Source organism: Peromyscus californicus, unplaced genomic scaffold (genome assembly GCF_007827085.1).
Source record: "Peromyscus californicus insignis strain IS unplaced genomic scaffold, ASM782708v3 Scaffold_14__1_contigs__length_90479793_seg_2, whole genome shotgun sequence".
NCBI classification, from domain to species: Eukaryota; Metazoa; Chordata; class Mammalia; order Rodentia; family Cricetidae; genus Peromyscus; species Peromyscus californicus.
Genome location: NW_026294436.1, coordinates 19,036,171 through 19,052,626, shown reverse-complemented (window position 1 = coordinate 19,052,626; position 16,456 = coordinate 19,036,171). Strand labels below are relative to the sequence as shown.

The following is a 16,456-nucleotide window of genomic DNA, read 5'->3' as shown; positions in this document are numbered from 1 at the left end:
ATTGATTCCCCATGGAAAGGAGACAAACAGTGTAAGAAAAATGGATTCTTAGGGCAACTATCAGACAGGAAGTAATCCTTCTTCTTCCTCTTGCCTTCCTCTCACATCTCCATCCCCCCCCCCCCCCCCCCCCCCCCCGCCAGCCTGGATAACTCCAGCAGCTTTTAACTGTTGGTGTGTGAGCGTGTCATACCTTACAGTCTTTCCTGTTCCAGAACCCCTGGCACTCCTCTATTTCTCCTTATCTATGTTCAACACATTCATAGTGTACTCAGTAAAACTCATCTTGTTCAGACAGGAGTGGCGGTACATGCCAACTAGGACACAGTCCATTCCAGGCCAATCTGGGCTGGAACTTAGGGAAACCCTATCTCGGAAGGGAACAGGAAGAAAGAGGAAAAGAAAGAGAAGTGAGAAAGGGAAATGATGAGAAGAGGGGGAAGAAGAGGAGAGAAAGAACGAGAAGGGGGAAGGAAAGGAAGGGACGAGAAGAGACCCTGTTCCCTGCCTATAAATCCTTTCAAGGAAGAGACCATATTTACTTACTCACTATTAGAATGCCAATGTCTAGCACAAGTAAATCCACAATATAATCAGTTGTTGAACCAAGAGATCATTCTGCAGACTGATAGCCAAGGTCACCAAACACTGCTATCCTGTCCAAGACTCCACAGATGTTGTAATGGCTCAGTCGAGTTTCGCTGTGGTAATGCCAGTAAGAAGATGATCACTCGGGGGCTGGGGAGGAGGCTCCCTGGCTAACAGCACACAACAGAACTTCCTCTTAACTGATCGATATTCCCAATCTGTAAGGATGCTTCCAGAATGCCCTTTGGCTTTGAAATCAATCCTCCATGGGTCTTTTTCCTGTTCTATAGTTTCTGCTTTTGCCTTTTCTCTCTCTCCTGAGGAGGGGCATATATTTCTATCTAGTGTACAGTTGTTCCTTACCTCTCTGAAACTATGTCACAAACGTGTGAGTGGGGACTCTGGCCAGTCATCAATTATGTACATAACTACACAATTCCTGTTGCCTTCAGAGATCTACAGAGTTAACTTACAGAATAGATCTTACAAAGTTCCAAAAGAATTCATCCTACATCTGCTCAAGTTTAAGTCCTTAACAACTGCCAGACTGAATATTTATTTGAAACCTAAGACAAGTTTGTTGTTTCTGTTTTGTTTTTGTTTTTGTTTTTGTTTTTTTTGAAACAGGGTCTCTCTTATGTAGCCACCTGCCCTCAGACTTGCTACATAGCCAACACTAGCCTTGAACTCCTGATCCTCCTTCTACCTCCCAAGTGCCTGTACTACAGTCCTGTACTACTATTCTGGGCTGGAAGCAACTTTCTTCTTTTTACATTTTACTTTGTGTGTGTGCATGTGTGTGTGTGTGTGTGTGTGTGTGTGTGTGTGTGTGTGTGAGTGTGCGCGCATGTAGAATCAAAAAACAACTAGCAGAAATTTGTTCATTTTACCATAGGTCAAGCTGTCAGGTCTGGAGGCACACACACTAGGCCATCTTGCCTGCTCTGGAGGTATCTATATTTGATAAAATATATTTTAAAATGAAATCCTGAGGTCTCCTCCCCTCTGATACTTTTCTAGATACGAAAAGCCAGGGAAAGCTGGCCTGTGTTTCTATCCAGCACCTGTCTTCTATTGGCACTGATACGTGTTTGTACTATATTTTTGTTTTGTTCTTCATCTTTTCCATTCTTTACAAAGCACAAGTTCTCACCTTCTTGCTAACAAAGAACTAAACTTGCCAGGCTGTGGTTTAAACCCAGCAGAGGTAGTCAGATCTCTGAGTTGGGAGGCCAGCCTGGTCTATAGAGCAAGTTCCAAGACAGCCAGGGCTACACAAAGAAACCCTGTCTCGAAACATCCCCCCACCCAAAAAGAACCCTAAACTTTATTTTCAGGTAAGTCACATGATACTTTAGTCACCTGAACTCCAAGGAATCGAAGAGTCTTTCAGCATCTCCTCATTTGTAATTTGAGCAAACTACATAAATCCATCCACTCCTTACCCAAACCCAGGTCAAGAGGAATTGCTGTTTCATCTCTGCCTCAGATTTCAGGGAGTGTGTTCTAGTTGGAAAACATGCCTGGCTCTCATCTTGCTGTCCAGAACAACCCTTTTTACTACCCTGACTTACACATACTGGAATGTGAGCAGTCACTTCGGGGAATCATTTTCAAAATGCTGGTATGTAACAAATTTCGAGGTTTAGATTGGAATACACAATTACATAAATAACAGCAGCAAAGTCACATGTAATGATGAGAAAAGACTAAGAGAGTCCTAAGGACCAGAGGGAAAGCGAGAATGAGAGGAGGAAGCTGGTATTTGTATGATGGGGTCAGAGGACTCTTCAGGAGTTGGTTCCTTCCTCATTATCGTGAGGCGAGCTTTCTAGTTTCTGCTGCTGTGCTGCACACTCCAGGCTAACTGACCCACTCAGTTCTCCTGCCTCAGTTCAACTCCCCACCTCGCTGAGGACCCTGGGGTTACAATGCGTGCTGGCACATCAGGCTTGTCAGGAGGCTCCAGATGGATTTTAGGCCTGCTCTCACCCAGTGAACCACCTCTCTGGCTCATACACTAGATAAAATATACACAGGTTTGGTTTGGTTTTTAACCCAGCTCCTCTAATTGTACACCCCCGACCCCTGAGACAGAGTCTCAGGTAGCCCAGTTTGGCCTCAAACTTGCTATGTTGTCAAGAAGGATCTTGAACTCCTGATCCTCCTGCCTCACCTCTGAATGCTACATTACAGACATGCATTACCATGCTTTCCTTATGCAGTGCTGAAGACTAAACCCTGGGCTTCCTATGTGGTAGGCAAGCACTCTATAACTGAGCTATACTCCAGCCCCCTGGGATATATTGTAGAAAGATATAATCAATTTTATTATAGGAAGGAAGCAAAATATCTGAAATCAAAGTATTATTTAGAAAATTTTCGCTTGAGGGAATTCATAGTTGGCACTGTAAACCTGATCAAAAGCCCAAGGCTGGGAGGTCACAGGCCACAGGAGGGAAATGCCCACTGCTGCCTTGCTAACTAACCATGCTGTCAAACAGCTGGCCTCAGCCTTAGCCAGACAAGCTTCTCTCTGTAGTGGCCAGCAATTAACTAGGAAACGCAAAACTGGTCAAAATGCTGAGATTATGTGACTGGGCCCTACATAGGATATCTCTATAAACCCCACATGCATTAAGGCTTAGGGAACATGGTGGGAAGGGGGTAGAAAGAATCTAAGAGCCAGAGGATGGGGAGGAGTGCTGAGAACCGCCATCTTCTGGAAGACATGGCCAGGGTACACATGAACTCGCTGTAGCTTTAGTCACCTGCACAAGATCAAGTCAACAAGACCAGTCAACATTCCAACAGGCAGCACTCATTGGACTAAATGGTCACAAAAAATGGGTGGGGGTGGACACATCAAGTGGAGATGGGGACGTGTTAGGTGCTTAGAAAGAGTGAGAGGGAAAGGGTTAAGGATAGAAATGATGAGGATTTGTTACGTTAAGAAATTGTCAAAGAATAAATAAAAGATATATTTCATCAAATTAATTTTTTTCAGAATAATTTTATTTGGTTCAATTTTATAAAGTAAATTTTCAGGTTTTCCTCAAAGGACCACTTGGTGCATAAGGAAACCGTCAGCCAGAACTGTCGAGTCCCTAAGACCAACACCTACCCTTAAGACAGCAGGAAGAGCCGGGCGGGAGCGGCGCACACCTTAATCCAGCACTCGGGAAGCAGAGGCAGGTGGATCTCTGAGTTCGAGGCCAGCCTGGGCTACCAAGTGAGTTCCAGGACAGGCTCCAAAGCTACACAGAGAAACCCTGTCTCGAAAAAACAAAACAAAACAAAACAAACAAACAAAAAACAAAAAAAAGGTAAAGAGTGTCAGTGCCTCCAACTGCAGGAAATGGGTCCTGGTTGGAAAACCTGCTTGACACTCACCTTGCTGCTCAGAACCACATCTGCTGCTGCCCTGACTTCTGTGTGCTGGAGAGCCAGCAACCTTTAGGGAAGGACTTTCTGAAAGTTAGTGCACAGTACATTTCCTGAGCTCACTTTGCTACATAGCCCCAGCTGGCCTGGACCTTACTACATATACTCTGTTGGCCTCAAACTTGTGTCAATCCTCCTGCCTCACATCTGAAGTGCTGGGATTACAGGCAGGTGCCACCACACCTGGCAGATTAAGGGCTTTGTAATGATATATTGGCACTTTTGAGAAAAACTGTATACTCCTAAACCGCTGCATTGCTGTTTTGTGGTGTTCTGTTTTGTTTTAGGGGTTCTGTTTTTGTTCTGAGACAGGCTCTCCACGTATGTAGGCCTTAAACTCACTATGTAGCACAAAGTAGGCTCCAACTTCGAATCTTCCTGTTTCAACCTCCTCAATGCTGGAAGGACTACTACGCCTGGCTATCTGTAAATTATGTGCTGCACTAAACGAAACTGGACAGAAGACAAACCAGCCTCTCCTCCTGTCCCCAGACAGTTCACTGGGCAGCTGGTCTCACGACTCCCCCATGAGTGCACACTGACACTCAAGCAGCAGTCAGTACAACCTAGACTGCGGTGTGACTTGATTCTGTAGCACAACCACGGCTAAGGGATGACTCATATGTTATGGGTGTAAACAAAAGGGAAGCCAGTACTGTCTTCTGGAGGCAGAGAGTAGAAAATAATAATTAATACTGAGTGGATGAACCAGAGTGGTCCTAAGTCCATCATAGCCACCTGAGACAGAAGTCTGACCTCAATGGTCTAGTTCATGAAGGGTATATACCTTCCTACCACCCAGAACAGTGCCTATAACTAGACGGCATACAGTAAGGAACTGCAGATTAATTGATGAAGAAACAATGCTTTTATTACTTGCTCAAAACCACATGCAATCATCATATAAACTCTTCCACCCTTCAGGTCACATCACACACATTTATCTGAAACTGCTGTTTGAAGCAATAACTAAGCATTTTTTTTCCTTAATCAAGGGAAAAATCTCAGGAGATCATGATGAAATCCCTTGATTTCATTTGAATCACAATAGAAGAGTTCTCCAGTAGAACACACTCTGCACAAATTCACAGACCCCAGAGAAGGTTTCCGTTAACCAGCCACTTCTCTGGCAGGATTAAGAGAGTGTAAAAGAAGGGGAGGTGGGGACTGGGAGGAGTGGAGGGAAGGGAGGCTGTGGTCACGATATATTGTATGAGAGAAGAACTTAAAAGAAGAAAAAAGGAAAATTTTTAAAAAGAAAGAATGGAAAAGAAAGTGCTCACTACTCTCAGACACTAGAATCACAGCTCTTTGGTTCTCTTTCGTATGAAGTGGCAATCACCAAGCGGCATCAATCACTCCATCCCTGAAGATGGCTGAGTGCTTCCTAAGAATATCTGCTCTTGCTGGTAGGGACTCTGTCGCTCACAAAACACTGCTAAAGCTCAGCTACATAAAGGATGATGGCCTGGTTGGTTTTGTTTCTTTTTTCTTTCTTTTTTTTTCAACCTGACACAAGCTAGAGTTGTCTCAAAAGAGACAAGCCTGTGGGATATTTTCATAATTAGTGATTGATCTGAGGGGGCCCAGCCTATTGTGGGTGGTACCACTGCTGAGCAGGTGGCGTGGGTTCTGTAAGAAAGCAGTCTGAGAAAGTCATGAAGAACAAGCCAGTGAGCAGCACCCCTCCGTGGCCTCTGCTTCAGTTCCTGCCTCCAGGTTCCTGCCTTGAGTTCCTGCCCTGACTTCCCTCAGTGATGGAGTGAGGCCCGAGAGTTGCAAGCTGAAACAGACTCTCTCCTCCCCAAGGTGCTTTGGGTCATGGTGTTCACCACAGCAACAGAGACCTAACTCAGACAGGTGACTGTTCTGTGACTCCAAAGCTGTATATTCAAGCTGAAGTTGGGAACTGGCAAGTGTCTTGCCTTTTTCCACATCCAAAGCCTCAGGTTCATGACCACATGGAAAGCAGCGGACACTAATCTGTAACAGCCCTGCTCTTGTAAAGCCACCACACAGTGCAGCCCTTGCCCTACCCACCCTTTTTTTTTCTTTCTTTTCTTTTTCTTTTTTTTTTTGAGGCAAAACACTTTATCAGAGGCTTGGGAAGGGCTGTCCCCCACAGGGCGGATCTTCGGCGTCTCTCTGCCACTGAGAGAGCCCTCCCCATCTTTGCCCGTTGTATTCCTCCCCGGCCTCTCTTATGGGCACTTGAAAAGGTTTCTTACTGTTCTACAGGCTTGACTCTGACTTCCCTCCCACTTTCCTGAAACTTGGCTCTATTTATCATTAGGTGTGGACGATGTGTGTGAGAGAGAGAACAGGTGGCTGTGTGCCATACCACAGATGTGGAGGTCAAAGGACAACTTGAAGAAATCAGTTCTCTCCTTCTACCATGGGTTCTGGGGATTAAACTCAGGTCTTCAGGCTTGTTCAACCAGTCTACTCACTGAGCTATCTCACCTGCTCCTCACTTTAAATATTAATTACATATTGAAGAAAATGCTGCTCTACTTGTCATATTATAGAAAATATATTGACTATGGTCAGTGCAAATGCTCTCCAAAGGGAAACTTAAATAAATGGGTTTCTAGGTCATGAGACGCCTCCTAAGAAACTGGGGTTCCTGTGAGGCCATCCCAGAGCTTCATCCCAGAAGCACAGGGGATGGACAGATCACCTCAATGGGAATCGAAAGCTTTATTCAGCTACTGGTGAGGTTCACAGGCAAAGAGAAAACACATGGAAAGAAAGATCTGAGTTAAGTTTCCATACACTTCTGTACTGTAGCTTCTTAAAGAACCTTCTCCTTTCATCTTACTATAAAAGCAAGCCAATGAATTATGAAGAATTTAATTTCTAGTAAGGCTGGATAACTAATGTTAGCTGGCCCATGGACTTCAGTTTGAAAAAAAGGAAAAGTCTGTATTTGGCTGATTATCAGAGAAGAGACAAATGACTGAGAAATAGGAAGTTTGTTCTTTTCAAAAGTAAAAAATTTAAAGTGTGTGTGTGTGTGTGTGTGTGTGTGTGTGTGTGTGCACATGTGAGTGCAGTGCCTGCAGGGGCCAGAAGAGGGTGTCAGATCTCCTGGAGCTAGAGTTACAGGCAGTTATGACTGGCCCCACTTGATGGTGATGGGAACTGAATTAAGATCCTGTGCAAGAACACTCTTAACCACTGAGTCACCCCTCCAGCCCAGGACTCTTCTTAAGAACACTGATTTATTCATCTAAATGGAAGAAGGAGCTGGCTTATTTTGTACCAACATTGCTGGGTTCTTTATACTTTTGTCTTATTTTATCTCCACATCAATCCCAAAAGATAGGGATGACTAGGCCCCCCTCACACAGTCACAGAGGTAAGTGACAAACCCAGGTGGCTACCCAGTCCCTCATCTACCTAGCCACAAAGGCTGTGTTTAAGTGGTTCCTGAAGGCCTACTATGTATCAGGAACTGTCTGATCTGATATCAGGGAAGTTCTGAAAGAGTTAGAAGGCATGACATGCTAAGCAGGGGTCTGAAGAATCCTCTCTCACTGTATGCTTAAGAAGTACGCTGGCTGCAAGGTAGACTCCATGTGAAACAAGACAGCATCCTCTAAGAATGGCTGAGGTACCACAGAAGAAATGACAGAGCAGATACTGTCCAGAACCTTCTGCCTACTGACAAGCCTGCCAGCCTCCTGAGATTGGACAGAGAAAGACTCCCTCCCCACACTAGCCTTTCCTCAGAGGGAGACATACCAGGGTTTGAAGGGGAGAAAACCAGTATTGTGCAGGACAGCAGTAGCAAAGGGAGAAGATGGAAGAGGAAGATTAGGACTCTGAACTGTCAGCCCCCAAGAGCTAGCCTGGAGGGCAAAGGCAAATGAGGAGTGAGCCAAGAAGAGACAGCGTCCTATCAAGTGCTATTTAAGAGTCACTGTGGAACAAAGAAACACCTTAGGATTTTTTCTTCCTTTTTCAGTTTTTTTGAGACAAGGTCTCTCTACATTGCCATAGATTCCTAAAACTCATATATAGACCAAGCTGGCTTTGAACTCACAGAGATCCACCTGCCTCTGCCTCCCAAGGGCTGGGATTAGATGAGGGTGCTACCACACCTGACCCAGGATTGTTTTCTTGAGGCAGGATTTCATATATCTCAGGTGGTCTCAAACTCTCTATGTAGCTAAAGATGGCCCTGAACTTCTGATCCTCCTGCCTCTACCTCCAGAGTGCTGGAATTACAGGTATGACCCACCATGCCTCATTTATGCTGGGGTGGAATGCAGGGTTCTGGGTGTGCTAGACAGGTGCTCTACTGTCTTAGTTAGGGTACTTTCTATTGCTGCAATGAAACACCATGGCCAAAAGCAAGTTGGGGAAGAAAGGGTTGATTTGGCTTACACTTCCACATCACTGTTCATCACTGAAGAAAGTCAGGGCAGGAACTCACACAGGGCAGGGGCCTGGAGGCAGAAGCTGATGCAGAGGCCATGGAAGAGGGCTGCTTACTGGCTTGCTTCCCCTGGCTTGTTCAGCCTGCATTCTTATAGAACCCAGGACCACCGGCCCAGGGGTGGCATCACTGACAATGGGCTGAGCCCCCCCCACACACACCCAACAATTACTAAGAAAATGTCCCTCAGGCTTGTCTGCAGCCTGATCTTATGGAGGCATTTTCTTAATTGAGGTTCCTCCTCTCTGATGATTCTAATGTGTCAAGTTGACATAAAACTATTCAGAACATGTACCAACTGAGTTTCATCCTTAGCACCTAGTTAAGAATTTAAAACACAAAAATTCCCAGCTAGAGGTTTGGTTCAGTGATAGAACTCATGATGGTATACACAAGGCCTTCAGTTCAATCCCTAGCACCAAAGAAAACATTCACCTTTAAACCACACATCTACTTAGTATGTCTATTAACCTATACTAGATGGTCCTGATTTTCTTTGGCAAACAGTGTAAGCAGAATGGCTGCATTTCACTATATATGTAGTGTATAGTAGGCGAAGGGTAAGCTTGCTAGGCAAAAACCACACGCTTACTGTCTCCATGGTATTTATGATTCAGTGTTGGCCTGAACTTCCTATATCCTACCCAACACATCATTTCAGTTTCCCTTTCTTGCCCCATAAAACAATCCATTCTTTCCATCAAGGAGCTCTCTAAAATATCACTCTCTACTTCTCTCCTTTGGATATTCTAACCTACCCTTATTTATTTTCTCTTGGAAAACCTTCTGGACCTAATTCCATGCATTCTTTCTGCCCAACAGCATCTTGCCATAGTTTTCTTTTCTACTTCTAACTTATCAACTCTTACCTTTTCATCTACTACTACATTCTATAGACAATGCAGCATCTGACTAAAGGTAATGTGCTGGCTGGTCCTGTGTCAACTTGACACACAAACAACAGTTATCTGAAAGGAGGGAACTTCAGTTGAGAAACTGCCTCTATAGAACCCAGCAATAAGGCACTCTCTCAATTAGTGATCAATGGGGGAGGGCCCAGTGCATTGTGAGTGGTGCCACCCCTGGGCTGGTGGTCCTGGGGTCTATAAGAAATCAGGCTGAGCAAGCCAGGGGAACAAGCCAGTAAGCAGCTCTCCTTCACGGCCTCTGCATCAGCTCCTGCCTTCAGGTTCCTGCCCTGTTTGAATTCCTGTCCTGACTTCTTTTGACGATGAACAGTGATGTGGAAGTGTAAGCCAAATAGACCCTTTCTTCCCCAATTTGCTTATTGGTCATGGTGTTTCATCACAGCAACAGAAACCCTAACTAAGGCAGGCAACATACAATGTTTGTTTTATTAGGCACCAGAATAAATGCCAATAACTAGCCAGAACATGAGAGAAGCTAGTCTCCTAGCAACAATCTTAGGAAATTTCAGGGTTAAATTTTTGCATAAATTTTTTGTTCTTTTTTGATGCTTTGTGGGACCGGATTTTGAAAGCACTGACTGCTAAAATATAACTAAAAATCAGTATATGCCGGGCGGTGGTGGCGCACGCCTTTAATCCCAGCACTCGGGAGGCAGAGGCAGGCGGATCTCTGTGAGTTCGAGGCCAGCCTGGTCTACAAAGCGAGTTCCAGGAAAGGCGCAAAGCTACACAGAGAAACCCTGTCTCGAAAAAACCAAAAAAAAAAAAAAAAAAAAAAAAAAAAAAAAAAAAAAAAAAAATCAGTATATATATTAAAAACAAGTTATTCCCACTGATATCTAGTTGACGTTATAAAGAGAAAAATCATCACTGTAACTGGTTAATTAAAAATATTTGCCAAATAAATAAGTAAGACCTTGTCTGGAAATATTAGTCTTCCTCTGTTCTCTGAAATACCTCACCAGGATCATTATGAGCCAATAACCAGCCAGCTGTGTGGCAGGCTAGTTGCAGGTGACATGTACATTTCCCAAAGGGCCAAGAAGCACCTGTCAGGATAAACAGGCTACTGATTAGGGCAGAACAACACAGCTGGCTGTGATGGATCATATTTGGAGTCCCTGCATGTGGTAGGCTAAGGCAGAATTTTAAGTTTGAGTCCAGCTTGTGCAAAATAAGTAACATTTATGTCAATGATGATGTGATGATGATGATGGAGGAGAGGAAGAGGATGAGGAGGAGGGTGGAGAACAGGAGGAGGGGAGGAGAAAAAGAGGAAGAACAACAACCTCAGAGCAACTGAAATTATGTAACGGCCACAGTAAAGGAAGCACTGCTGAGGCTGAGGGAATCCTCTCAGGCTGAGCAAATCGAATCTTTACAAAAGAAACGCACGCACGCACGCACGCACGCACGCACGCACGCACACACCCACTCCCACCAGACTGTACAAGTGTGAGGCAGACCACTGCTCCATTAGCCCTGTAAGAGGAGATTTTTAAAAGGGGTGGGGAGATGCAGATGCCAGAAAGTGGGGGATAGGAGGGGAAAGCACTTTTGCATATAAAATACTTTGTATGAGGAATTAGAAATGTACTGCCAACTGGGGAAAAAGCCATATTTGAACATTAAAGAAAGTCTCAAATACTAATGGCTTAACAGTGTTCCTCCTATTAAAGTATAAAGCAGGAATCTCAGGGTTTATTAGCCAGACTAACAAGTTGGAAATACCATGCAGTGTGAGCTGATATAAGTTGGTCTATTTTGGAATATGCTGAAAATGGCAAGGTTATGAGGACTTTACGTTAGTATTAGAAAAATAACCATTGTATAAGAGGGCAGGGGGAAATTCTGCCTTGATAGCTTGACAACTCAAAGGGACATCCATTTCCCCTAATTCAATTTTGGTTTCCTTCAGCTAAATGTTTCCTTTCTTTGCCACCCCCCTCTCCAAATCAAACAGAAGCATGAACTCATTGATCCTAAATATAACTGGAGCTGAACAAAATATCTTCTTCACGGTCATGAGCACTCTCCAGGTAGCTGTGCCCTGCTCCCAGCAGTGAGTTCAGCACCCTTGATCACTCACCAGATGAAAGCCTGTGGTGAGAGAGAGAGTGGTAGCCAAACCCACAGAGGCCATACAGCCCCCAGCATCACAGGACGCTAAGCTTAGAATCCTTGGAGTCTGCTCCCAGCTCCACATCAGAGAACTGGAGAAGAAAGCAAATCTGGAGAAACTGCTTAAGGGAAATCTCATTAGCCACAGGAAAGAGCTTCTAAGGAAGAGTGATAATCTTCATTTTAACCATGCAAAGAAAAGGCCGCTCTGGTATTGTAATTCCAGTACCCTCCTCAATTATAATCTTGGGGTGTGTGTGTGTGTGTGTGTGTGTGTGTGTGTGTGTGTGTGTGTATGTGTGTGTGTGTGTGTGTGTGTGTAGCATGATTGATGAGCACCTGACATAGTGCTCTGGCTTCTACACATACACTAAACACACACATACATACACACACATACACACACACACACACACACACACACACACACACACACACACACTTAAGTAAATAAATAAAAACAAATAAAACCCTAAAAATTTAAATCAAATTGGGTTGCTCTGTAGCTAGCTCAGCAGTAGAGTGCCTGAAAACAGAGGAAGCCCACCACTAAAACTGAACTGAGAGAAAATGGGGATTGTTCAATATCCCACTCCAGCACATAAAGAAAAAAGAAACATGTAGAAGGAAATGAGAAGACTGTCTCTTTTACAGATCACAGTCACTGACAGAAAGACCAACTATCTTAGAAGATGGAGATGTACTTATCTTAGTAGATGGAGAAGTACTAACAAAGACAGAGGCACTCTCCCAAGTGGGCCAAACTAGCCCGTCCTGTCTAGCACAGCCATGCGAGGTGAAGAACCCTGCATTTTGAGCACTATCATGCTCTTCTAATCCTACCTGCTCTGACCCCAACACCACATCCTTCCCCAACCCCTATTTCTGTCTAGCCATGGCCTAGTCCTAGCCATCTAGTAGCAAATGAAGGCCAGAAAAAGAGGAGTCCTTCTTGCGCAGAGGCAGGAATGATGGAGAGGCAACATGATAGCACAGGAGATGGCACAGCACCTAAGCTTTCTTTGGGAGTTTACATACAAAGCAGCCAAGGTATTCTTCAGATGATAGGGATGCTTTGTTCCCTTATATTGAATCAAACCTGGGTTCCTTATAAGGTTGGGGAAATGAATTGCCCCACTCAGTAAATTAACAGCTAGCACTATGGAGAAAGCAATAAATTTTTTTCACATGGTCTCAGTTCTACTAAGAATATTAATTATTCATCATATCACTGTCCCTTTAGAAAGATATGGCTAAAAACAGTTCTAGAAACAGAAAGGGCCTTTTAACTTTGATAACTACTCTGTAAGATCTTGTCAAGATGCAACAATCACACACCCCTTCCTGTCTGCCAGATAGAAACATTCCCCAGAGCCTACAGTATGATGAGCAGAGGCAGGCACCAAACTGCTCCCGCCCAATCAGCTTCGTGGATTACATTCCTCCTAGTCTATGTTCCTTTCAGATCCCAGAATACACAGCACCAGACTACTTTTCTAAAGCCAGAGAAGAAGCTGGCACAGACACACGTGGAAGGCTGGTACCTGTAGGAGAGCATGGTTCATGGTCACCTCCAGTTCAGCTAAAACATGAGCAGCATCCTCGCTGTCTTCCTGAACCTCCAAGTCCTCCTCAGGGATGGTCTCCCAGTTGTTCTGGTGTGCAGCCAGCGTGTGTACTAGTTCATACTGACCAGGGAGTGCCAGGCTGACCCGAGTCTGAGTCCCGTAGGTGAAGCGGAGACGCCGAAGCTTACAGCTCTCGTCACTGTCCAGCTTGATGGTGGGGAGCACCTGCACCCCCAACAGCAGGTTCAACAGCTGGCACTTGGCATTACAGTCCTGGCCGAGGATCAATATACAGGGAAGGCAGTCCACAATCTGCTGGAGATACTTCTCTTCCTTAGGTGGGAAGGAAATGCAGCTCAGCTGGCCTGGTTGGGGAATGGGGAGAGTGGAGGAAAAAGAAGTAGATAAAGTGAGGGGAGGAGAGAGAGACTCAACTAGAACAGCACAGTCCTAGAGGGAAAATCTCCAGGAAACTTTTGGTTAAAGGAGGTACCGCACTAGTCAGAAAATGTTCTTCAAACGTCAGATAGTCACCTGACCAGCTCATCACGGGAAAGGAAAGGTGACAGTGATCTGACAGTCCCTCCTCTTTCTTTCATACAGTGGAGGGACAGCTTCCAAGGAGTCCCTCACAAACACAAGAGTATTAAATGGCAATAACTAGGGTCTGAGTCCAAGCAGAAACTATATCTAAATGTATCAAAATGAAAACCTTCCTTCTGACAGAAGGTGGAATACTTGAATACACAGCCCTTTTAAATCCCTACCTTATGCAGTTTTAGCTTGTGCTCCTCATTTAAACTTATTTTATGCCTAAATGCTGATAAACACACAAATGGAGGGGAGGTAAAAACCTCTGCAAGATGGCATGAGCTCTAAAGTGTTTTGCAGTTCATCACCCTGATAGCCGATGACGGCACCCCAGCTGCCAAGTCTTCTTAAGATACTGGATGTTTAATTGCAATCTCTACTCCCTAATCAACTCACACTCTTTCTGTTGATAGCTGACAAGACCATGAGTAAGACAAAGGGACAGAACTGCCCAGCAGGATCAAATCTAGGCAAATCTAAGAGATGTGATCTCAAAAATAATCTCCTTTGTGGATACCACCGTCAACCTAAAGGGTTCACTTCCTCAAACAGATTTCCTAGTGTTATACAGACCAGAAAGCTTAAAAACCTGCTTGGGAAAGAATATGGAACTGGTTCCTGAAATGTTCAAGAAAGAACTCACTCATTCTCAAACTGTTTCAGCAGTGGGGTCTCCAGCCATCTAGGATTCAGGAGAGCCAATCTTTGAGCCAAACACACACGTCATAATTGAAGGTTAAGGTGGTAGGTAACACTGAGATACTATTTGCCTTAGTCAGCTAACAACATTATTATATCAAACCACTTGTGGAATTGTTTTGTTCATGAGGTAAGAGGCTTGACTCACTGAAAAGGTAGTTCTTCAGAACGTACCTGCCTCATGCTCCCTCACCTTCCCCAGAGAGATTCAAGAGGGCTGCCCTCCCCAAGTCCCTCTCTGCATTTATTATGGTCCTCTGTTGCATGTCTAGCCACAAGTGCAGCACCCTGGCCTTAGCCTCTACAGCAGCAACACTAGAAATGGGAACCTACTCTCTGAACGTCTAGAAAGCATTTCCCGAGTGCCTGTTGTGTGGCAGCTGTCTAAGAAGCACAAGAGTGACCAACACCAGGTTACTCACAGCTCTAATCGCTGGCCTACACTCTAAACCAGGAAGGAACAAACAATGGTCTGTGTGACTACTCAGCAAAGAACAATGGGCAAGTCTGAGTCCTGTGTCCCTCTGTTCACTATAGTCCGTAATATACACCATACAGCAGAGGTTCTTCTATTAATAACTGTTTCTAGGAATCAAAGCTTGAAGAACCTTCCTATTTCTCTGCATCCTCAGCACTAACACAAGGACTGTGAAAGGACATAACTGAAAATTACATATTTGTTCTGTGTAAGGATTCATCAGATGGGAAGCTTGTCTATAGAAGTGAGTCTACTACATCTGCAAAGCACAGCGTCGTGACGAACGTTTCAAGAGAGCCGCCATTCCTAAAGTGTTCCTCCCTCGTTACACAGTGAGCAGCTGTGAAGAAGACAGAACCGCCGGATTTGAAGGGAAGATGTCAGCTGGCCTGCCTTCCCTCTCATCTCCATGTCCCCGTTTTCCTCTTCTCTAGCCCTTCCCAGAGTCTCACCTAAATGACCGTTCCCACTGGCAGCCTCGACTCCACTATCATAAAGGCAGTTTGTAAGGAAATCAAAGTAAGTAAGTTCTGCCTAAGTAAGTTCTGCCACTGCTGCTCCTCTAGCAGTGTGGGAAAAGAAACCCCAGCCTCTTTCAGGACAACAACTCTGAAAGTAGCAGCAGCAGCAGAGCCAATAAAGCATGCTGCATCAGCCAAAGCCACAGAGACACACCCCATTAGTCACCTGACCCAAATCATCACCTTCCCAGGCTCCATCTCTCCTACAAAAACAGTCTGCAGAAACGAGCTGCCCCAGTCAAAGCAGCCAAAACGAGTGCAATGGCAAGGGGGCTGAGGTGGAGCCCAGTTCTGTTGCCCATTTCCAGGCACTCTGCCAGGATTCCATGTGCAGCCTACTGAGTCGGGAAGGCCTTTACCAAGAGCATTGTTCTCTCGTTTTCCAATGTATCACTCTCCAAGCCCTTTTCTTCTCCCATGAGCTTTTTCACTCATCCCCAACATGTCCCTAAGATTTGAATAAGTGCACGAGAGAAATGAAGTCGAAAGCAGATGGGATGCTCTTCCTTCTCTGGGCACCTTTGTGACAAGGAGCACAGCTGGCGACGGGAACAGCCCTGAGGTGATTTTCTGATCCTGCCAGTCTGCTGGCCCTTTCTGATCCTTGCACTGCTCATGAACTGACAGAGTTAGACCATCTTTAACACTCTTTCTGGTTCTAAATTCTCATTTTAACTGGTCTGGTTGTTGGCAATGCTATTCTGAGATAGGGTCTTACTATGTAGACCTGGCTAGCTTGGGTACTAAGTAGATAAGGCTGGCCTCAAACTCAGAGATCCACCCTCTGATTCCTAAAGGTGTGTGTCACCACGCCTGGCTGTTTTTATTTTTAAGTTGTTCATGAATTTAATTACGCAAGCTCCTCCTGAACTACTATTAAGCAGTTCTGATCAAAGATGACTAGACTAGCCAAGGGCTCTAAGGACCTACAGTGCAGTCTTAGCAAGCTCTGCAGAAGAGACGAGAAGCTGTGTCTGACACTGGAGGGAGGGAGGAAACCTGCCTCTGAGCTGCAGCAGTGCCTCGCAGACAGTTAAAGGACTTGGGAGCTAATCGGGTTTCCTTTGGTAATT

The 16,456-nt window shown here is 44.9% G+C and overlaps 1 protein-coding gene across 1 annotated transcript in view; it reads right to left on the bottom strand.

The window, feature by feature from the left end:
• Nucleotides 1-16,456, bottom strand: part of Dstyk (dual serine/threonine and tyrosine protein kinase) — a 49,117-nt gene that overhangs the window by 19,053 nt on the left and 13,608 nt on the right. Inside the window, 1 exon segment of the mRNA XM_052736902.1 lies at nt 13,071-13,459. Coding sequence (XP_052592862.1) covers nt 13,071-13,459 — 389 coding nt within the window.